Genomic DNA, 22,614 nt, shown 5'->3' on the forward strand with positions numbered 1-22,614 from the left:
CGGGGGAAATCTTTTAGGACCGAGATGAGAAAAATATTTTCCACACAGAGTGGTGAATCTGTGGAATTCTCTGCCACAGAGGGTAGTTGAGGCCACAGTTCATATTTAAGAGGGAGTTAGATGTGGCCCTTGTGGCTAAGGGGATCAGGGGGTATGGAGAGAAGGCAGGTCGGGATACTGAGTTGGATGATCAGCCATGATCATATTGAATGGCGGTGCAGGCTCGAAGGGCCGAATGGCCTACTCCTGCACCTAATTTCTATGTCTATTTTCTATGTCTATGTTTCTATCCACTTCCACAGATGCACTGGACAAGGCATATTTATCGGCCTCCGTCACAGCTTGGATCAGCAACTGGGCGCAGCGGTAGAGTTGCTGCCTCACGCCGTCATGTGGGCTGAAGGCCCCGTTCCTGTGCTGTACTGTTCTATGTACACTGCAAGGGCCAGGAAGCGAGTGGGCAAGATCATCTCTGACCCCTCTCACCCTGGCCACAAACTCTTTGAATCACTTCCCTCTGGAAGGCGACTCCGGACTGTCAAAGCTGCCACAGCCAGACATAAAAACAGTTTTTATCCACGAGTAGTTGCTCTACTCAACAGCCAGAAACCTGTAGCCTCCCTTTGATCTGTTATTGTGTTGGTTCACGTGCTTGATCAATGGTGTTTTATCATTAATGTTTTATTATTATTAATGTTTCGTGTTTTCTGAGTCATTCGTAACTGTCACTGAATGTCATGTTGTTACTTGTGGGCGGAGCACCAAGGCAAATTGCTTGTATGTGAATACTTGGCCAATAAACTTACTTACTAACTTACAATACACTTCATTGCAGCCCTTACGGAAAAAGTGTATGTCAAAAATAGTGTCTGTCGCACTGCACGCTGATATCTTTCTCTCTCTGTGCTACCTGTTGTACTTGTGGTTTTGGCTTGATCACACTCAGTCATACAGTGTGGAAACAGGCCCTTCGGCCCGACTTGCCCAAACCAACCAACATGTCCCACATACACTAGTCCCACCTGCCTGCGTTTGGCCCATGTCCCTCTAAACCTGTCCTATCCGGGTATCTTAAACATTTCTTAAACGTTACGATAGTACCTGCCTCAACTACCTCCTCCAGCAGTTTGTTCCATACACCCACCACCCTTTGTGTGAAAATGTTACCTCTCAGGTTCCTATTAAATCTTTTCCCCCTCGCAAACCCACGTATGTCCTCAGGTTCTCGATTCCCCTACTCTGGACAAAAGACTCTGTGTGCCTACCCGATCTGTTCCCCTCACGTTTAAGGTCACCCCTCATCCTCCTGCGCTCCAAGGAAGAGAGTCCTACACTGCTCAACCTCTCCCTTTAACCTGTTCAACATCTCCCTATAGGTCAGGCCCTCAAGCCCATGCAACATCCTCTTGTGTGGTACCATTTAACTGGGTCGATTGCGAAATATATCTTTATTTCCATTTATTCTGTTAACTATATTTAAAACAATCCCATAATACATTCAGGTGATGAATCTTCAATAGTTTAGTCAAGCTTTCGATCTAGACAGAGAAACAGCATACAGCGTTTCCCATCGATGGCCCATTGCTTGCAGGTTCAGGAGGTTATGGCTTGGTTAGATGGCTGGTGCTGGCATGAGTTCCTAGTGGAGAGTAGAACAGGTTTGCTGTCTCCTGCATTTGCCCCTCGTGAAGTCATCGTGACATCAACCTGGTGGTTTCACGTTCAAATGCCACCAACCCGTTTTTTGAACAGAAGGCTGGAGCACAGCCGCTGGCAACTGGGCTGACCAACGCAAGTTGTCCAAGTAGCTCGTCAAGGGCCTGTCTCATTTGCACGTCATCCTAAAAATTGGTTGGCGTGTCACTATGCGCGCATGTCGCGTGGTGATGAGTCGTGACGTATGCAGTGACGCGCGGTGCCCCACGATTTTGGAATGTTCAAAATCCTCGCGCGCCACCTTTGTGACCTTGCGCACGCTGACGTACTGACGGTGTACGTGTAGTTACGCACGGTGGCGCACGAACGTTGCCTATGTTAATTTATTGTGCGTCAACGTCAGTAACCATGCGCCGCCCGTATGCCGTCGGCGCTCCATTTGAGCGCCGCGCCACGTGACCACCCGGGTATAAAGCGCGCGTAATTTTGCAATTTTCCACTGGGAAAATCCTTGCCACGTAGATCGGACTAAGTACCAACGACATTGCAAATGGCTCCCAAAAGAAGCAGGGCCCTCAAGAGCACTTGGCGCGCTACTGTTGTACCGTTAGACGGTTTTCCCGCGATAGTCACTGTCGCGTAAATGACACGCAAATTACACCCAAGTGGGACAGGCCCTTTACGCACTTGATTTCTTGCCTATTGTGCCACAGGCAGTTTGAGTCGGTATTCTATACACAGAGAGAGACACAAAGCTGGAGTAACTCAGCGGGACAGGCAGCATCTTCTGGAGAGAAGGAATGGGTGACGTTTGTGGAGTGGGGACTCTTCCGGTTACACCAGCACTCTGTGTCCTATTTCTGTACACCAGCATCTGCGGTTCCTTGTGTCTAGTTTCACTGTTTCACTCTGCCTCTTCCCTTCAAAGTCTAGACTTAAAGTAAAAAAATTCTAGAGGAGAAAATCTCCATAAAGAGTCTGAGGAAGGGACTTGACCCTAATCATTCTCTCCAGAGATGCTGCCTGTCCCACTGAGTTATTCCAGCATTTTGTGTCTATCTTTGATGTAAACCAGCATCTGCAGTTCCTTCCCACACACATCTAGAGAAAGGGGGAATAGTTTCTCAGCCTTCTGCTGAGCTTGCCTCAAAGGAGAAGAATATTTTGACTAAGGTAGACGGTATATTCATTGTAGATGGGTCTACTTGATGTACAATGGCTTCCTCTGCCTATTTTGCAGTTCCACACCAACTTCATGACCCATTGACCAAAATTAGTGAGGATAGACAGGAAGATGTTCCCCACGTTGAATCTCAACTCCGATGCCCTTCAAAGATGTGTTATTAGACCTTGGCTTTTCTCCCTCTACAGTCCTACGTTCAAAAGTGAAAGGGGCAGAAATAGGCCATTTGGCCCAACGCGTTTATTCCGCCATTCAATGATGGCTCATCTACCCGACCCTCCTAACCCCATTCTCCTGCCTTCTCCCCATAATCCCCAGCACCCGTACTAATCAAGTTACCACTGCGTGCCCAAGTTCAGCTCTAACTGCACTTGCAGGTGGCTCCACTCCAGACATGGAACACTGATGTCTACAAGATGGAGATAGAGAGCTTACTAACATGGTGCCAAGATAACAATCCCTCCCTCAATGCCAGCAAGATGATAGATTGAATTATTAAAATAGCTTCCTCCGATTTTGCAGTTACAGAGTCATAGAGTGATACAGTGTAGAAACAGGCCCTTCGGCCCAACTCGCCCACAACGGCCAACATGTCCCAGCTACACTAGTCCCACCTGCCTGCCATTGGTCCATAACCCTCCAAACCTGCCCTATCCATGTACCTGTCCAACTGTTTCTTAAACGATGGGATAGTCCCAGCCTCAACTACCTCCTCTGGCAGCTGGTTCCATACACCCACCACCCTCTGTGTAAAAAAAGTTACCCCTCGTATTCCTATTAAATCCTTTCCCCTTCATCTTGAACCTCTCGTCCTCGATTCCCACAATATCTTTCCTATAACATGGTGCCCAGAACTGAACACAATATTCTAAATGCGGTCCCACCAACGTCTTGTACAACTGCAACATGACCTCCCAACTTCTATACTCGATGCTCAGTCTGAAGAAGGGTTTCGGCCCGAAACGTCGCCTATTTCCTTCGCTCCATAGATGCTGCTGCACCCGCTGAGTTTCTCCAGCAATTTTGTGTACCTTCTATACTCAATACTCTGACTGATGGAGATCTTCCTGTTGCAGAGTTATTCCTTGAGTCCTAACCAATATTTATGTCTGAAACCTATCTGATCCCCCGGTTGCTAAACACATTAACTCCCCTTCCCATTCCCACACTGACCTTTCTGTCCTGGGCCTCCTCCACTGTCAAGAGTGCGGTCAAATTGGAGGGGCAGCACCTCCTTTTTGCTTGGGCAGTGGTGTGATAATTGATTTCCCCAACTTCAAGTAACCCTTGCACCCCTCTCTATCTCCATCCCTCCCACAAAGCCATACCAGCTTCAAAGTCCTCGTATTGAGTCTCATTGTCTATAATTCATTTTCACCTAGGTCACAGCTAACAATGACATTTCCTTGATCATTGTTACTTTTTTTGCACATCTTTCATTCATTCTGCATCTCTCTACATCACCATCTATATCCCTCGTTTCCCTGTCCCCTGACTCTCAGTCTCAAGAAGGATCTCGACCTGAAATGCACCCATTCCTTCTCTTCAGAGATGCTGTCGTACCCGCTGAGTTACTCCAGCTTTTTGTGTCTGTCATTGGCTACTATTACATATGTTTATGGGAGCTGCCTATGTTATGCCCGGCTGCTGGGTTTCCTATATTACAAGGCCTCAAAAATACTTCATTGCCGTAAAAGGCTTTGGGGTATAATGGGAAAAGTTACCCAAAAAAAAAAAATTGAAATTATTCACCAATTCTGGAGGACGGAACAGTTAAATGTCACTTAAGAGCAAAGAGTCCCAAGATTTCGGAGAAGGCAAAGGGAAAAGTTGGCTATGCTGCTGGTTCCTTGTGTTCTCCTACCTTGACATCTTCCTATCACCTACAGAGTTAGCGGCACGGTGGTGCAGCGGTAGAGTTGCTGCCTTACAGTGCCAGAGACCTGGGTTCGATCCTGGCTACGGGTGCTGTCTATATGGAGTTTGTACGTTCTCCCTGTTACTGCGTGGGTTTCCTCCAGGTGCTCTGGTCTCCTCCCACAATCCAAAGAGACGTACAGGTTTGTAGGTTAATTGGCTTCGGTAAAAATGGTAAATGTTTGTGCTGGATGGTGCTGGTGCTGGTGCATGGGGGTCGCTGGTTGGTGTGGACTCGATGGGCTGAAGGGCCTGTTTCCATGCTGTATCTCTAAAGTCTAAAGCCATGAGCTGCTCCTTAGGCCGCCCTCGCTTGCCGTGAAGAAGGTTGTCTCCCAACATCGACCGGGCATGTTTGGTTAGTTGTCAATGACCACACGATAATCTCTGGGTGGCTAAACAAGTCCAATCATCTAGATGTTCCCCAAATGGAGAAAAAAAATCAACGTCACTCAACCATCAGGTACAAGCCACAGGCAATGCTAGACCTGAAAGACCCCTCCCGATTCAACGTCAAGCTATCCGAGCTATTGCTTTCCCAATCATCTTACTTTGGCCAGCAGTCTAACGTCCTACAGATCTGACGTTAAATGTTGCCCCCTTCCTATGGATCAGTCTGGCACTGAGCCATCTGAAGTTTGATGATCCCTTTACTGTGCATTTGCAGGAGGTGCTGATACTCTAAGGGCATGGAGTGAATGTCGGGCTTGGGCTGCTGATTGTCAAAGTAGTGGTGTGATATAACCTGCCCGTGTACATTCACCCCGAATGGCCAAAAGCCATAAGCCCGCACTTCTTCGCAGAGTTCGATGGCGATGCTGGTCACCATCAAGCCAGTGGAGAGGCGATTGGCCTGAACGCCTTTCCCGTTCCAGAAGTCACTCAGATGCTTCAGGTACGAGGGGTTGAAGAAGACCACCTCTTGCTTGGCCTGAAAGTCCTGCAAGGTGTAGAGGGCGCGGAAGGAAAGGACGGTGTTTTTGGTGTAGGAGAAGGCAGGCAGGAGGAGGAGAGCTTCGTTGTAGACACTCAGGTTTGTGTAAAATGGCCTTCTCCTGTCCTGGAGGTTTCCGTACCTGTGTGGAGAGAAAACACACACAATCGTCTCATTCAAATTTTTAATAAACAAGCAGGTCTAAAGAGGATCTCGACCCAAACACGTCACCTATCCATGTTCTCCACACATGCTGCCTGCCCTGTTGCCTTCGTGTTCAGAAGTGAACACTGGGGAAGCAAGAAGTAACTTCGAGGAATACCGCTAAATTATTTTAATCTATTATATATTAAAACTGTGTGGCGTCCGGCTGCCTTTCTGCCTTTTGATTCGTTGACGGCTGCTCCTTCCTATCAGCTTCCAACACACTTCAAAACAAAGTTGCAAGACAGGAACACTCTGAACTTTTCACTGCTGCAGCAGGCAGGGGAGGTGCAATTGGAATTTTTTTTTAATCCACTGCTGTGGGAGGCAGGGGAGTGCTGGAATCTTACATTTGGGAACGGCTTCAGTTCCGTTGGAGGAGACGGGTGCATGGTGGAATATTGGGTTGGGCGATCACACCATTGGGGGAGCAGACCCAACGGGTCTGCCCTTGGTCTAGTCTCTTTTAAAAATGTATTTATATTCTACTATTAACTGTACATATGTGCATTGGTGTCGTGTTGTATTTCTTTTAACGGAGGAGAAGCAAATGGAATTTCGTTGCTCAGTTTTGTGCAATGACAATGAACATATTCTGTTCTGTTCTATTCTATTCATAAGTGAAAAGGGCCTGCTTCACTCGGAGATTTTTTTTTTTTGGCGACTGCCGGCATCATTGACTGACATATCGGGTCACCGAAAAATTCATGGCGTGACACACGGCGTGTAAATGACCTATGGACGCGCGCCGATTTTTTCAAGTGTACCAACATTTTTTTTGTCGCCGCTGGATTTTGAAATGTCTTTTGGCGACCCCCCCTGATATGACAACGGCCATCTCCGAAAAATCAACAAGGGCCATGCAGGCCCTAAAGGAGGAGAATTAGGCCATTCGGCCCGTCAAGTCTACTCCGCCATTCAATCACTGCTGATCTATCTTACCCTCTCAACCCCATGCTCCTGCCTTCTCCCCATAACCCCTGATACCCGTACATAATCGGGAATCTTTCAATCTCCACCTTAAGGATAAGGGGGAAATCCTTTAAAACCAAGATGAGAAGAACTTTTTTCACACAGAGAGTGGTGAATCTCTGGAACTCTCTGATACAGAGGGTAGTCGAGGTCAGTTCATTGGCTATATTTAAGAGGGAGTTAGATGTGGCCCTTGTGGCTAAGGGGATCAGGGGGTATGGAGAGAAGGCAGGTATGGGATACTGAGTTGGATAATCAGCCATGATCATATTGAATGGCGGTGTAGGCTCGAAGGGCCGAATGGCCTCTACTCCTGCACCTAATTTCTATGTTTCTATGTTAAAACTATCCATTGGCAAGTGTCTGTAGACTTTGCTTTAGAGACACAGCTCGGAAACAGGCCCTTCGGCCCATTGAGTCCATGCCGACCAGCGATCGCCCTGTACACTATCCTACATACACTAGGGACAATTTATAATTTTAATCAAAGTCAATTATCCTACAAACCTGTACGTCTTATGGAGGGTGGGAGGGAACTGGAGAAAACCCACGTGGTCACGGGGAGAACGTACAAACTCCGCCGTCAGGATCGAACCCGGGTCACTGGCGTTGTAAGCCAGTGACTCTACCCGCTGTGCCACCATGCCTGCCTGCCATGCTGTTGAAGACGGTCCCTCACCTCTCTGTAATGATGCTCGGATTTGCTGTCACCAAGTTGGTTTTCGTTCCGATGTCCTGGGCGTAGGCCTCACCCATGGGAGGGAGATTGCACCTGGAGAACGCAAAACACCAGCGCTTCAGTCCACCAACCCCTGAGATTACTTCCAGTCAAGGTGACACAAAGCATTGTAACAGACCCTTCAGCCCAACTCTTGCATGTTAACCAAGATGCCCCATCTAATACTATTCCCATTTTCCAGCGTTTGGCCCATATCCTTGATGAAGCCGAATTTTAGTTAAAAATATAAGAAGATATTAAATTGACTTCTTGGCTAGCTTACAGCTTATATTTAGTCTCAAATTAGGCTTGCCTTAGGTTGCGGTGTGTGTGAGATAATAAATCCTATAACATTGTCTCCCAAGTGACAGGCAGAGAGAAGGAGCTGGAGAGATATCTTTGAAGTAAGATGCCATAAACCAAATGACCAATGTTTATGGGGAGGAGGCAATAAAGGAAGAGAGAAATAGCTAGTCACATCTTTGTAAACAAATGACCTATGTTTATGAGGGACCAAATGACAGAGGAAGCAGCGAAAAGAGCTAGGGTGGTCTATTTGGAGATAAAATGACCTAAAGCAAATGGCCAATGTTTTTAGTATATCTTGTACCATGTAAACAAAAGGTTTGATGTGATGCATTCTGTGGAAACCTTTTCCTGTACCTCTGACCATGACTAATGTCTGTGGAATGTGCTAAGGGGACACAAAAACCCTATTTAAGGCAATGTAATTCTGTTGTTCAGGGAAGGTGGCTGAGGACAGTCAAGTGTCTGTGTTGGTCACTTGACTGGAATTCTCGCTCCCTTCCATCGGCCGATGTTAAGTAAAGTTTTGAACTGGTCTACCAAACAGTTTGTGTGGTGTCTGTTTATTAAGAAGCGAACCTGGTTTAGTAGTTAAAATAAGTAACTTTTTCATCCTTCGAAACCTTATCCTTAAGGGGTTGGACAGGCTAGATGCAGGAAGATTGTTCCCAATGTTGGGGAGGTCCAGAACAAGGGGTCACAGTTTAAGGATAAGGGGGAAATCTTTTAGGACCGAGATGAGGAAAACATTTTTCACACAGAGAGTGGTGAATCTGTGGAATTCTCTGCCACAGAAGGTAGTTGAGGCCACAGTTCATTGGCTGTATTTAAGAGGGAGTTAGATGTGGCCCTTGTGGCTAAGGGGATCAGAGGGTATGGAGAGAAGGCAGGGATGGGATACTGAGTTGGATGATCAGCCATGATCATATTGAATGGCGGTGCAGGCTCGAAGGGCTGAATGGCCTCTACTCCTGCACCTATTTTCCATGTCTATGTTTCTATGTAGGTTAGTGTTAGTGTGTGGTTGGTGCGGACTCGATGGGCCGAAGGGCCTGTTTCCACGCTGCATCTCTAAAGTCTAAAGGCCTGAGCTGTTCCTTAGGCCATTCCTCACTTTCATGTCCATAAATGATAGGATAAAAATGAGACCATTCGGCCCATCAAGTCTTCTATGCCATCCAATCCTATCTCTCCCTCTTAACCTCATTCTCCTGCCTTCTCCCCATAACCCTTAACGCCCGTACTAATGAAGAATCTATCTATCTCTGCCTTAAATATATCCATCGGCATGGCCTCCACAGCCTTCCGTGGCAATGAATTCCACAGATTCACCACCCCGACTAACAAAACTCCTCCTCATCTCCTTCCTAAAGGAACATCCTCTAATTCTGAGGCTATGCCCTCTAGTCCCAGACTCTCCCACTGGTGGAAGCATCCTCTCCACATCCACTCTATCCAGGCCTTTCACTGTTAGAAATGCGACATGCACTTCCCTTGAAGAATGTCGTCTGTGATCATGATCTCTGAACTGAAGCTGAACTATGTGAAACTCACCGGAACACGTATTCGGCCGAGTCGATGTTGGAGCCACAACTGCTGTTGGTCAATATGGCGCTGTTCCCGATGACCGCGCATTGCTTGTACTTCTGTCTTCGGAGGGGAGTTTCCTGCAGACCAAGAGCAAGCCGTCAACCCCAGGGGAAGGTGCCCCAACCCACTCCCCGAGCAAACAACATTTGAGGAAGGACATTCTTGCTATAGAGGGAGTGCAGCGTAGGTTTACAAGGTTCATTCCCGGGAAGGCGGGACTGTCATATGCTGAGAGAATGGAGCAGCTGGGCTTGCTATGCACTATGGGAACTTCACTCGCCCCCCTGCAGGAACTATACAACAGGACGTGCAACTCCAGAGCAAATAAAATCATGGGAGACCCCTTCCACCCCTGCAACGGACTGTTCCAGCTGCTACAGTCAGGCAAACGCCTCCGTTGCCATGCGGTGAGAACGGAGAGGTTGAGAAGGAGTTTCTTCCCAGAGGCAATTCGGACTGTAAACTCCTATCTCACCAGGGACTAACTCTACTGAACGTTTTTCCTTCCATCAATTATTATGTAAAAGGATATGTGTGTTATGATTGTGTTTATAATTTATTTGGTTGTTTTGTTGTTTGTCTTTTTGCACAAAAGTCCGCGAGCATTGCCACTTTCATTTCACCGCACATCTCGTATGTGTATGTGACAAATAACTTGACTTGACTTGACTTGTACACACTGCAGTTTACGAAGTTATGACATCGGATGGAAGCTGCATACCAAATCTCGTTGCACTTATGTGCAATGACAATAAAATATAATATTATTATTATTATTATTAGAAGGATGAGAGGGCATCTCATTGAAACATATAAGATTGTTAAAGGTTTGGACACACTGGAGGCAGGAAACATGTTCCCGATGTTGGGGGAGTCCAGAACCAGGGGCCACAGTTTAAGAATAAGGGGTGGGCCATTTAGAACGGAGACGAGGAAACACTTTTTCTCACAGAGAGTTATGAGTCTGTGGAATTCTCTGTCTCAGAGGGCAGTGGAGGCCGGTTCTCTGGATGCTTTCAAGAGAAAGCTGGATGGGGCTCTTAAAGATAGCGGAGTCAGGGGATATGGGGAGAAGGCAGGAACGGGGTTACTGATTGGGGATGATCAGCCATGATCACATTGAATGGCGGTGCTGGCTCAAAGGGCCGAATGGCCTACTCCTGCACCTGTTGTCTATTGTCTAAAACTCCACACCAAGGGCAGGGAGGCAGGAAGTTGCAGGCTCGTGGTCATAAGTGATAGGAGCAGAATCAGGCCACTCGGCCCATCACGTCTACTCCGCCGTTCAATCATGGCTGATCTATTTCTCCCTCCTAACCCCATTCTCCTGCCCTCTCCTCATAACCCCCGACCCCTGGTAGGAGAGCATTATTGATCGCCATAGACAGCTGTGGAGGCCAAGGCAATGAGTACTTTTAAGGCAGAGATTCTTGAGCAGTTCTGGTGTCAGGGGTTATGGGGAGAGGGCAGGAGAATGGGGTTGAGAGGGAAAGATAGTCCAGGCACGATTGAATGGCTGGAATGGTCCTGATGGTCCCTGGGTCCTCCCACATTCCAGAGACGGGGGTGGGTCGTCCCCAGAGTGTCGATGAGTTGTGAGTTGGTGGAAAAATTATCCCGTGTGCGTGAGTGTGCGCGCGTGTGTGCACGTGTGTGTGTGTGCGCGTATGTGCGCATGTGTGAGTGTGTATGTGTGTTTATGTGTGTGTGTGTATGAGTGTGTGTATGAGTGTGTATGTGTGTGCGCGCGTGTGTGTGTGTGTGCGCGTGTGTGTGCACGTGTGTGTGTGTGCGCGTATGTGTGTGTGTGTGTGCGTGTGTGTGTGTGTGCGTGCACGTGTGCGTGCGTGTGTGTGCGTGCGTGTGTGCGCATGTGTGTGTGTGTGAGTGTGTGTGTACGTGCGTGTGTGTGTGCGCGCGTGTGTGTGCGTGTGTGTGTGTGTAGGACAGAGTTAGTGTGCGGGGATCTTGGTCGGCGCGGACTCGATGGGCCGAAGGTCCTGTTTCTGCACCGCATCTCTAAGCTGAACTAAAACTAAACAGAACGTCAAGCTCACCTTGGGAAACAAAGCAGAGATCTGGTGTGTGATCCGTATCTTCCTCTTGGGTTCCCCCTCGTAGGTCACCTCTGTCCCCGCCGGGATGTTACTCTGCGTCACCAGGCAGTTGTGTGCCGCATCACAGCACCTCCTCAGCTCCCATCTGAAAGACAAGGAACCTGCGGTTACTCACCAAGACTCATTCAAGGAACGTTGCTGGAGCTCCGAGACCATGGGCAACTTTGTGCGCTGGAATTGGAGAGGTTGATGCGAGTCAACGCAGATGCAAAACCCAAGGGTGGACTTGGCCAGAAGAAGAGACGAGAAACTGCAGCATCTGCAACATCTGCAGCATCTGCAACATCTGCAACAACTGCAACAACTGCAGTTCCTTGTGTCTTCTTCTGGCCAAGTCCTCCCTTGGGTTTCCAGCCTGCACCATTCGCCATTCAATATGATCATGGCTGATCATCCAACTCAGTATCCTCAAGTTTCATGATTCAAGATTCAATTTAATTGTCATTTGGACCCCTTGAGGTCCAAACAAAATGCCGTTTCTGCAGCCATACATTACAAACAAATAGACCCGAGACACAACATAATTTACATAAACATCCATCACATCGCTGTGATGGAAGGCCAACAAAACTTTAAAACTTATCTCTCCACTGCACTCTCTCCCCCCCCCCGATGTCAGAGTCAAAGTCAAAGCCCCCGGCTGGCGATGGCGATTGTCCGTGGCCATTAAAGCCACGCCGGGTGATGCAAGGTCGCACACCGGGTTCTTGATGTTAGAGCCCCCGGCGTGCGCTCGCAGAGTCCCGCGGCCATTGCAAGCCGCGCGGGGCGGGGCGGTGCTGTAAGGCCCCGCTCCAGGAGCTCTTCGACCCCGCAACTCGGGCGGGAGAAGTCGCCGTTGCGGGAGCCCTGAAAAGCGGTCTCCCTCCAGGGACCCGCGGGCTCCTGGTTCCGCCATCCGCCAGACCCGCAGTTGCAGCCTCCAAATCAGCAGCAGCAACAGCAGCAGCAGCAGCAGCGCTCCACCACCGCTCCGTACCCGCTCTGGAATCTGGAGAGATAGATTAGATTATTACCCCCTCCCAGTCACCCCACCCCCACCCCCCCACACACACACCCCAACAGAAAAATAGAAAAAAACTACATAAAAACATCGACAAAAAATAATAAAAACGCAGACGGGCTGCAGAGGCCGCTGCTGACGAGAGTCGCGCTGCCTACCTGTACCTGCCTTCTCTCCATACCCCCTGATCCCTTTAGCCACAAGGGCCACATCTAACTCCCTCTCAAATATTGCCAATGAACTGTGGCCTCAACTACCTTCTGTGGCAGAGAATTCCAGAGATTCACCACTCTCTGTGTGAAAAATGGTTTTCTCATCTCGGTCCTAAAAGATTTCCCCCTTATCCTTAAACTGTGTGACCCCTTGTTCTGGACTTCCCCAACATCGGGAACAATCTTCCTGCATCTAGCCTGTCCAACCCCTTAAGAAGTTTGTAAGTTTCTATAAGAGATAGATTGAGCTGAGGTTTTCGCCCACATCCCTAAAGACCTAGGGGTTTTGGAAGATTAATTGGCCCCTCTGTAAAATGCCCCAACTCCCAAATCATCGCCTGTTCCTTCTCTCCCTGTGCTGGTGGGGCCCCAGGCAACTGCCCAGTGTCCCCATGTGTTTAGACGGCCCTGTCTGTAGGAGGAGAGAGAAGAGAGCCGGGCGATTGCAATTCCACTTCTATGACGCCCGGGTTGGGCGCCATGTTGGACGGCTTGGCTCGGATGGAGCAGATGGGCCAGTATCAACCAGGTGGGCCGAACGGCCTGTCTCCGTGCTGTAAACCCTCTGCGAAAGACCTCACCCGCGCTTGGAGCCGTACCTGAAGGCCTTGGCTGCTGCTTTATGCTGTTGCCATGGGCAATTCATAACATGCGTCACCTTTTTAATGACATCGCCTTCGGTCTGCCTGCAAGACAAAAGGCCGAACAGCATGGAACGTTTAAAGCAAGTATCCATTACTTTAAAATGCACTGCAGTGTACAGGTTAGTACAGGTGTCAGGGGCCATGGGGAGAAGGCAAGGGAACGGGGTTAGGAGGGAGAGGTAGATCATAAGGATAAAGGGGGAATCCTTTAAAACCGAGATGAGAAGAACTTTTTTCACACAGAGAGTGGTGAATCTCTGGAACTCTCTGCCACAGAGGGTAGTTGAGGCCAGTTCATTGGCTATATTTAAGAGGGAGTTAGATGTGGCCCTTGTGGCTAAGGGGATCAGGGGGTATGGAGAGAAGGCAGGTACGGGATATTGAGTTGGATGATCAGCCATGATCATATTGAATGGCGGTGCAGGCTCGAAGGGCCGAATGGCCTCTACTCCTGCACCTAATTTCTATGTTTCTAATTGGCTCCAGTAAAACTGTAAACTGTCCCTAGGATAGCGTTGGTGTGCGGGGGTCGCTGGTCAGCGTGGACTGGGGCCTGTTGCCACGTATCTCGAAACTAAAAACACATTCCCCCCCCCCCCCCCCCCCCCGCTACGAGCAGTGTGAAGGGTATCTCCTCTCTTCCCTGTGGCCCACCAAGATTCTCTTCCATATCTCTGTGTCTCCCTTTCCCCCGACTCTCAGTCTGAAGAAGGGTCTCGACCCGAAACATCGAGATAGGGCTCTTACAGATAGCATTGTCAGGGGATATGGGGAGAAGGCAGGAACGGGGTACTGATTGTGGATGATCAGCCATGAACACATTGAATGGCGGTGCTGGCTCGAAGGGCCGAATGGCCTACTCCTGCACCTATTGTCTATTGTCACCCATTGCTTCCCTCCAGCTAAGCTGCCTGACCCGCTGAGTTACTCCAGCATTTAATGTCTATCTTTGGTGTAGACCAGTGTCCGCAGTACCTCCCTACACAGAGTTCATTGCGATTTGAGTACGCTCTTTAATTCCATCAACGTATCTGGCAGTACCAGTGTTGGTGGGGTCTCACGGATATCATTGGCAATGAATGGGAGTAATGGAATAAAAATGATCGCAGAAATCAGGGCGGCACAGTGGCACAGCTGCTGCCTCAGAGTGCCAGAGACGCGAGTTCGATCCCGGCCTCGGCTGCTGCCTGTGTGGAGTTTGCACGTTCTCCGTGTGGCTGTGTCCCACATCGCAGGGTTTGTAGATTAACAGGGCTCCGCAAATTACCCGCAGTAGGCAGTGGGTGCAACGGTGGGAGTGTGGTCGGCACGGACCCGTCGGGCCGAAGGTCCTGTCTTCAAGGTGTATCCTTCATTCCATCAACAAATCAATCAGTGAAAAGCAGGTTGGGTAGGAAGGAACTGCAGATGCTGGTTTACAGCGGAGATAGATACTAAATGCTGGAGTAACTCAGCGGGACAGGCAGCATCTCTGGAGAGAAGGGATGGGTGCCATTCCGGGTGGAGGCCCTTCTTCAAATTGTCTGTAGACGGATCTCAGACAGTATGCAGTGCGTGGATGAATGGTGGGGGAACAAGGTCAGGTGCAAGTCTGAGCAAAATACAATTATCATGTATCTATACACTGTAAATAGACAGATTGTAATTACAAGTGATAGGAGCAGAATTAGGCCATTCGGCCCATCAAGTCTACTCCGCTGGCCTCTCTCCCCGTCCTAACCCCATTCTCCTGCCTTATCCCCGTAACCTCTGACACCCGTACTGATCAAGAATCTATCTCTGCCTTAAATATATCCACTGACGTGACCTCCACAGCCTTCTGTGTTGAAGAATTCCACAGATTCACCACCCTCTGACTGAAGATGTTTCTCCTCATCTCCTTCCTAAAAAAATGTGCTTTAATTCTGAGGCTGTGACCTCTGGTCCCAGACTCTCCCGCTAGTATGATCATGCTGGCTAGATCGCAAGCAAGCACGCAACAAAAGAATTTTACTGTACCTAGGTACACGTGACAACAAACTAAACCGAACTGAATGGGACACCCATCTCCAAAGGGTCTTCGGAGAGTCTGAAGAACGGTCTCTCTCGAACGGAAATGTCACCCATTCCTTTTCTCCAGAGATGCTGCCTGACCCGCTGAGTTACCACAGTGTTTTGTGTCTCAAAGCAGATTGGGAACCTTTCCTTGCACAGACTGGGTCACTCCATGTGTGGAACAGGAATAGAACATGATGCAACGTTCTCCAAAGCACCTGACTGTAAAGCAATCCTTGTAACAGCTTGCAATACGTTTGAATAACCTTCTCGTGAGAACGTGTGTTTGGATTTGGGTATAGGACCAGGGAGGTTCTACTGCAGTTGTACAGGGTCTTGGTGAGACCACACTTGGAGTATTGCATACAGTTTTGGTCTCCGAATCTGAGGAAAGACATTCTTGCCATAGAGGGATTACAGAGAAGGTTCACCAGACTGATTCCTGGGATGTCAGGACTCCCATGAAGAAAGATGGATAGACTTGGTTTGAGTACTCGCTAGAATTTAGAAGATTGAGGGGGGATCTTATAGAAACTTACAAAATTCTTCAGGGGTTGGACAGGCTAGATGCAGGAAATTGTTCCCGATCATGGGGAAGTGCAGAAGAGGGTTCACCAGTTGACTGATTAAGGGGGAAATCTTTTAGGACCGAGATGAGAAAATCATTTTTCATACAGAGAGTGGTGCAATCTGCTAGAATTCTCTGCCATCTGAGAGGAGTAGTTGAGGCCACAGTTCATTGGCTATATTTAAGAGGGAGTTAGATGTGGCCCTTGTGGCTAAAGGGATCAGGGGGTATGGAGAGAAGGCAGGGATGGGATACAGTGAGTTGGATGAGGGGCCATGATCATATTGAATGGCGGTGAGATGCTCGAAACCGAATGGCCTACTCCTGCACCTATTGTCTATGTTTCTATGATGTATCAGGTTTTGATGTTTGTGAAGGACAGGGTGACTTTATATCTACTGCTCCTCTTCCACCGCTAAGGGTTTTCTCTGGTCATTTCAGCTGTTGGCTAATTGACAGAGTTATTGCCGTACAGAGCCAGGGTCCTGGGTTCGATCCTGACGGCGTGGGGTTTGTACGTTCTCCCCGTGACCTGCGTGGGTTTTTTCCGGATGCTCCGGTTTCCTCCCTCGCGCCAAAGACGTGCACGTTTGCAGGTTAAGTAGACGTTGGTCCCCGGGGATGTAGGACATGTGTCGTTTGTGCGGTCGTGAGTAGACGCCCAAAGAGTCCTACCGTTTCCTGCTCGCCGCCGCTGGATTTTAAACGTGTTGGAAACATTTTCGGCGACCTGCTGCGACTATGACGGGTGCGGTCAGTCATAGAAACATGGAAAATAGGTGCAGGAGTAGAGGCCATTCGGCCCTTCGAGCCTGCACCATTCGCCATTCAATATGATCATGGCTGATCATCCAACTCAGTATCCCATCCCTGCATTTCTCCTCCATACCCCCTGATCCCTTTAACCACAAGGGCCACATCTAACTCCCTCTTACATATAGCCAATGAACTGTGGCCTCAACTGGCTTCAAATAGGACCGAAACCCAAAAGGAAATAGACAACGTTTCGGGTCGAAACCCGAAGGGTTTCGGGACGAAACATTGCCTATTTCCTTCGCTCCATAGATGCTGCTGCACCCGCTGAGTTTTTGGCTGATCATCCAACTCAGTGTCCCATCCCTGCCTTCTCTCCATACCCCCCGATCCCTTTAGCCACAAGGGCCACATCTAACTCCCTCTTAAATATAGCCAATGAACTGTGTGGCCTCAACTACCTTCTGTGGCAGAGAATTCCACAGATTCACCACTCTCTGTGTAAAAAATGATTTTCTCATCTCGGTCCTAAAAGATTTCCCCCTTATCCTTAAACTGTGACCCTTAGTTCTGGACTTCCCCAACATGGGGAACAATCTTCCTGCATCTAGCCTGTCCAACCCCTTAAGAATTTTGTAAGTTTTTATAAGATCCCCCCTCAATCTTCTAAATTCTAGCGAGTACAAGCCGAGTCTATCCAGTCTTTCTTCATATGAAAGTCCTGACATCCCAGGAATCAGTCTGGTGAACCTTCTCTGTACTCCCTCTATGGCAAGAATGTATTTCCTCAGATTAGGAGACCAAAACCAAAACAGTCGCCGGAAAGATCGCGTAAGTGGGACAGGCCCTTAAGTCCCGCGTTCCAGGTGCCCAACAACTACTTACTGCAGACGGCAGATTCTTGTGCCGACCTGCACAATCCTGTTCCCACTCCAACAAGGGAACACTGTGATAGACACAATAAGCCGGAGTAACTCAGCGGGACAGGCAGCATCTCCGGAGAGAAGGAACAGGTGACGTTTCGGGTCGAGATCCATCTTCAGATTGGAAAATCTGGCAATTTGAAGAAAGGATCTCGAGCCGAAATGTCACCCATTACTACGCTCCAGAGATGCTGCCTGTCCCGCTGAGTTACTCCAGCTCTTTGTGTCTATCTTCGGTTTAAACCAGCATCTGCAGTTCCTTCCTACACAAGGGAACACTATGGACTACCTCCAGACCATCTCATATCCACCAGTGCATGATGCACATCCCTTCATTCCCTGCATATCCAAGTGCCTATCCAAAAGCCTCTTAAATGCAACCAAACTGAATGTTATTTATAGAGCACTTTAAAAACAGCCGCTGTTGCAACAAAGTGCTGTACATGGCTAATCATAAACATAAAACAAACCAATAAAAGCATTAAAAGACAGTAAAAACAATAATAGACACACTAAAACAGGAGCAAAGTCTCATGCAGGGGCGAAAGCCAAGGAATAGAAAAGGGTTTTTAGACTAGTTTTGAAAATGGACAGTGAAGGGGCCTGTCTAATGTGCAAAGGTAGAGTGTTCCATAATGTCGGAGCAGCAACAGAGAAGGCTCTATCCCCTCTGAGCTTCCGCTTAGACCTCGGTACCTCCAGGAGCAGCTGATCAGCTGACGAGCAGGAGCGTAGGGGTGAAGCAGCTCAGAGAGGTAAGGCGGGGCGAGACCATTTAAAGATTTAAAAACAAATAAAAGAATCTTAAAATGAACTGTAAAGTTCACAGGCAGTCAGTGGCGGGAGGCCAGAATAGGCGTTATGTGCTCCCTCTTACGTGTCCCAGTTAAAAGGCGAGCAGCAGCATTCTGGACCAACTGGACACGTGCAAGGGAAGGTTGGCCAACTCCAAAATAAAGTGCGTTACAGCAATCCAGCCGAGACGTGGATTACTGTTTCAAAATGCTGTCGTTCAAGAATGGGCTTCACCTTTGCCAGCTGCCTTAAATGAAAGAAGCTGGACTTAACTACCGCGCCTATTTGACGATCTAATTTAAAATCACTGTCCATCTTAAAACTATCGTATCTGCCTCCACGACCAAGCCTGGCAGCGTGTTCCAGGCACTCACTGCCCCCCCCCCCCCGTGTAGAATATTTTCCCCGCACATCACTGTTAATCATTGGCCCTCTGACTTTAAACCTACGCATCTAATATTGGATTTTTTCATCCTGAGATACGACCCCTATCTATGCCTCTCATTATTGTACGTCTGTGGGGTCTCATATCTCCCAACATTCCACAGACAACAATCCAACAAACATTCCCACTGTGGAAACATAGAAACATAGAAAATAGGTGCAGGAGTAGAGGCCATTCGGCCCTTCGAGCCTGCACCATTCGCCATTCAATATGATCATGGCTGATCATCCAACTCAGTATCCCACACCTGCCTTCTCTCCATACCCCCTGATCCCTTTAGCCACAAGGGCCACATCTAACTCTCTCTTAAATATAGCCAATGAACTGTGGTCTCAACTACCCTCTGTGGCAGAGAAGGTAGTTGAACTGGGCCAGGATTAGAAGGATGAGAGGGATTCTTATAGAAACATATACAATTATTAAGGGATTGGACAGACTAGATGCAGGAAAAATGTTCTCCATGTTGGGGGAGTCCAGAACCAGGGACAGCCCGTTTAGGACAGAGATGAGGAAAAACGTTTTCACCCAGAGAGTTGTGAATCTGTGGAATTCTCTGCCACAGAAGGCAGTGGAGGCCAATTCACTGGATGTATTCAAGAGAGAGTCGGATATAGCTCTTATGGTTAATGGAATCAAGGGATATGAGGAGAAAGCAGGAACAGGGTCCTGATTCTGGATGATCGGTGCAGGCTGGAAGGGCTGAATGGCTTACGCCCTGCACCTATTTTTTGTTTCTGTGTTTATAGTCATCTGCAGCTTGGACATTGAAAACGGTGCCAAAACCTGGCGGCTTTCGAATATGGTCTCAAGAAGCTACACCGATACACGTTGTACTTAATCTGGAATTGCATTTATGTCTGGTAGTAATTTACTGAACTGTATGCAAATGAAGAAGATCACTGTCCCTCCTCAGTACGTGTGATAAGAACCATTGAACCGTTCATTGTTCTTAGAAACGTAGAAAAATAGGCAGAAGTAGGCCACTCGGCCCTTCGAGCCAGCACCGCCATTCAATATGATCATGGCTGAATCTAACTCTAACTCTCTCTTGAAAACTCTCTCCAGTGAATTGGCCTCCACTGCCTTCTGTGGCAGAGAATTCCACAGATTCACAACTCTCTGGGTGAAAAAGATATCTCTCTACATCATCGCCTGGATCTCTCGTTTCCAGCTCCCGTGACTTTCAGCCCAGGTTTTTATGTCTATCTTCGATTAAAACCAGCATCTGCAGTTGCTGCCTACACCATTGAACCATTGCTGGGTGTAACATCACTGTGAGAACAGCTCCATCAGAAGCACGGCCGTGGTCCGAGGATACAGGTCACCCCCACCTTCCCAAGGGTACCAGCGATGGACAATGCACACACGACTCGCATCCTGTATTGCCATAGAGGGAGTACAGAGAAGGTTCACCAGACTGATTCCTGGGATGTCAGGACTGTCTTATGAAGAAAGACTGGATAGACTTGGTTTATACTCTCTAGAATTTAGGAGATTGAGAGGGGATCTTATAGAAACTTACAAAATTCTTAAGGGGTTGGACAGGCTAGATGCAGGAAGATTGTTCCCGATGTTAGGGAAGTCCAGGACAAGGGCTCACGGCTTAAGGATAAGGGGGAAATCCTTTAAAACCGAGATGAGAAGAACTTTTTTCACACAGAGAGTGGTGAATCTCTGGAACTCTCTGCCACAGAAGGTAGTTGAGGCCAGTTCATTGGCTATATTTAAGAGGGAGTTAGATGTGGCCCTTGTGGCTAAAGGGATCAGGGGGTATGGAGAGAAGGCAGGTACAGGATACTGAGTTGGATGATCAGCCATGATCATATTGAATGGCGGTGCAGGCTCGAAGGGCCGAATGGCCTACTCCTGCACCTAATTTCTATGTTTCTATGTTTTATCCTGGGAATGACTAGGAATCCTCTACGCATGACCCAGATCCTTGGAATTTACGAGGATGTTGCCAGGACTAGAGGGTCTGAGCTACAGGGAAAGGTTGAGTAGGCTGGGACTCTATTCCTTGGAGCGCAGGAGGACGAGGGGTGATCTTATAGAGGTGAATAAAATCATGAGGGGAAGAGATCGGGTAGACGCACAGAGCCTCTTGCCCAGAGTAGGTGAATCGAGGAAGCTGATGGGCGACTTTTTCACACAAAGGGTGGTGGGTGTATGGAACAAGCTGCCAGAGGAGGTAGTTGAGGCTGGGACTATCCCAACATTTAAGAAGAAGTTTGGACAGATACATGGATCGGACAGGTTTGGAGGGATATGGGCCAAATGCTGGCAGGTGGGACTAGCGCAGTTGGGACATGTTGGCCGGTACGGGCAAGATGGGCCGAAGGGAATGTTTCGACACTGTATCATTCCATGACTCTAACAAACCTAAAACATAATTAAGAAAAGAAGAAATGAAAGTCTCACCGTTGAATACGAGATGATGTGATCCACTTGTAAATACTTTCACAGTCTGAAGCATTCCATTCTTGTGGGAACAAGTTTAGGAGTTGACTAAATAGGGAAAAAAAGGTGTTAATTGAAGGAATGCATTACAAGTGTGTTACTTAATGTTAGTGCAGTTTATTATTAGTTTAGTTTAGAGATACAGAATGGTAACCACCGGGTCCGCGCCGACCAGCGATCCCTGCACATTAACACTACAGTTTTACATTAATGCCAGGCCAATTAACCTACAAACAATCCCAATAATCCTTCATTAGCCAAGTATGTTTTGCAACATACGAGGAATTTGATTTGCCACACAGCCGTACAAATACAAAAGCAACAGAACACACAAAACACATTTTAACATCAACATCTACCACAATGACTCCTCCGCATTCCTCACTGTGTCTTTGGAGCGTGGGAATAAAAAGGAGATCTCGGAGAAAACCCAAGCGGGTCACGGGAAGAATGTAAAATTCCGTACAGACAAGCACCCGTAGTCAGGATCGAACCTGGGTCTCGGGCACCGTAAAGCAGTGACTCTACCACTGCGCCAGCCTGCCGCCCATTTGGAACGGCACATTTAAAACAACATGGCTGGAGGGGAAAAGTCAGTGCCGGACGTTCCTGTAATACAAACATTATTGTCCTTTGCCAGTCCATGCCAGGATCTCATGTGGTTTTATGCACTCGTAGAAAATAGGTGCAGGAGTAGGCCATTCGGCCCTTCGAGCCTGCACCGCCATTCAATATGATCATGGCTGATCATCCAACTCAGTATCCTGTACCTGCCTTCTCTCCATACCCCCTGATCCCTTTAGCCACAAGGGCCACATCTAACTCTCTCTTAAATATAGCCAACGAACTGGCTTCAACTACCTTCTGTGGCAGAGAATTCCAGAGATTCGCCACTCTCTGTGTGAAAAATGTTTTTTATCATCTCGGTCCTAAAGGATTTCCCCCTTATCCTTAAACTGTGACCCCTTGTCCTGGACTTCCCCAACATCAGGAACAATATTCCTCATTCTAGCCTGTCCAACCCATTAAGAATTTTGTACGTTTCTATAAGATCCCCCCTCAATCTTCTAAATTCTAGCGAGTACAAGCCGAGTCTATCCAGTCTTTCTTCATATGAAAGTCCTGCCATCCCAGGAATCAGTCTGGTGAACCAACGATGCAACGAAGGTCAATGATAAAGTAG

General features: G+C 48.2%; 1 protein-coding gene across 2 annotated transcripts in view; it reads right to left on the bottom strand.

Annotated features, from left to right (window-relative positions):
• Positions 1 to 1,443: 1,443 nt before the first annotated feature.
• LOC129710082 (alpha-2,8-sialyltransferase 8F-like) overlaps positions 1,444 to 22,614 on the bottom strand; it is a 48,216-nt gene continuing 27,045 nt past the window's right edge. For both annotated transcript variants that reach the window (XM_055656796.1, XM_055656795.1), the window contains 6 exons: positions 21,393 to 21,479; positions 13,412 to 13,498; positions 11,538 to 11,682; positions 9,445 to 9,557; positions 7,546 to 7,638; positions 1,444 to 5,832 (listed from right to left, as the gene is read on the bottom strand). In XM_055656796.1, coding sequence (XP_055512771.1) covers positions 5,361 to 5,832; positions 7,546 to 7,638; positions 9,445 to 9,557; positions 11,538 to 11,682; positions 13,412 to 13,498; positions 21,393 to 21,479 — 997 coding nt within the window. In that variant the 3' untranslated portion in view covers positions 1,444 to 5,360. The remainder of the gene's footprint in view (positions 5,833 to 7,545; positions 7,639 to 9,444; positions 9,558 to 11,537; positions 11,683 to 13,411; positions 13,499 to 21,392; positions 21,480 to 22,614) is intronic.

This window comes from Leucoraja erinacea, chromosome 27, assembly GCF_028641065.1.
Source record: "Leucoraja erinacea ecotype New England chromosome 27, Leri_hhj_1, whole genome shotgun sequence".
Taxonomy (NCBI): Eukaryota; Metazoa; Chordata; class Chondrichthyes; order Rajiformes; family Rajidae; genus Leucoraja; species Leucoraja erinaceus.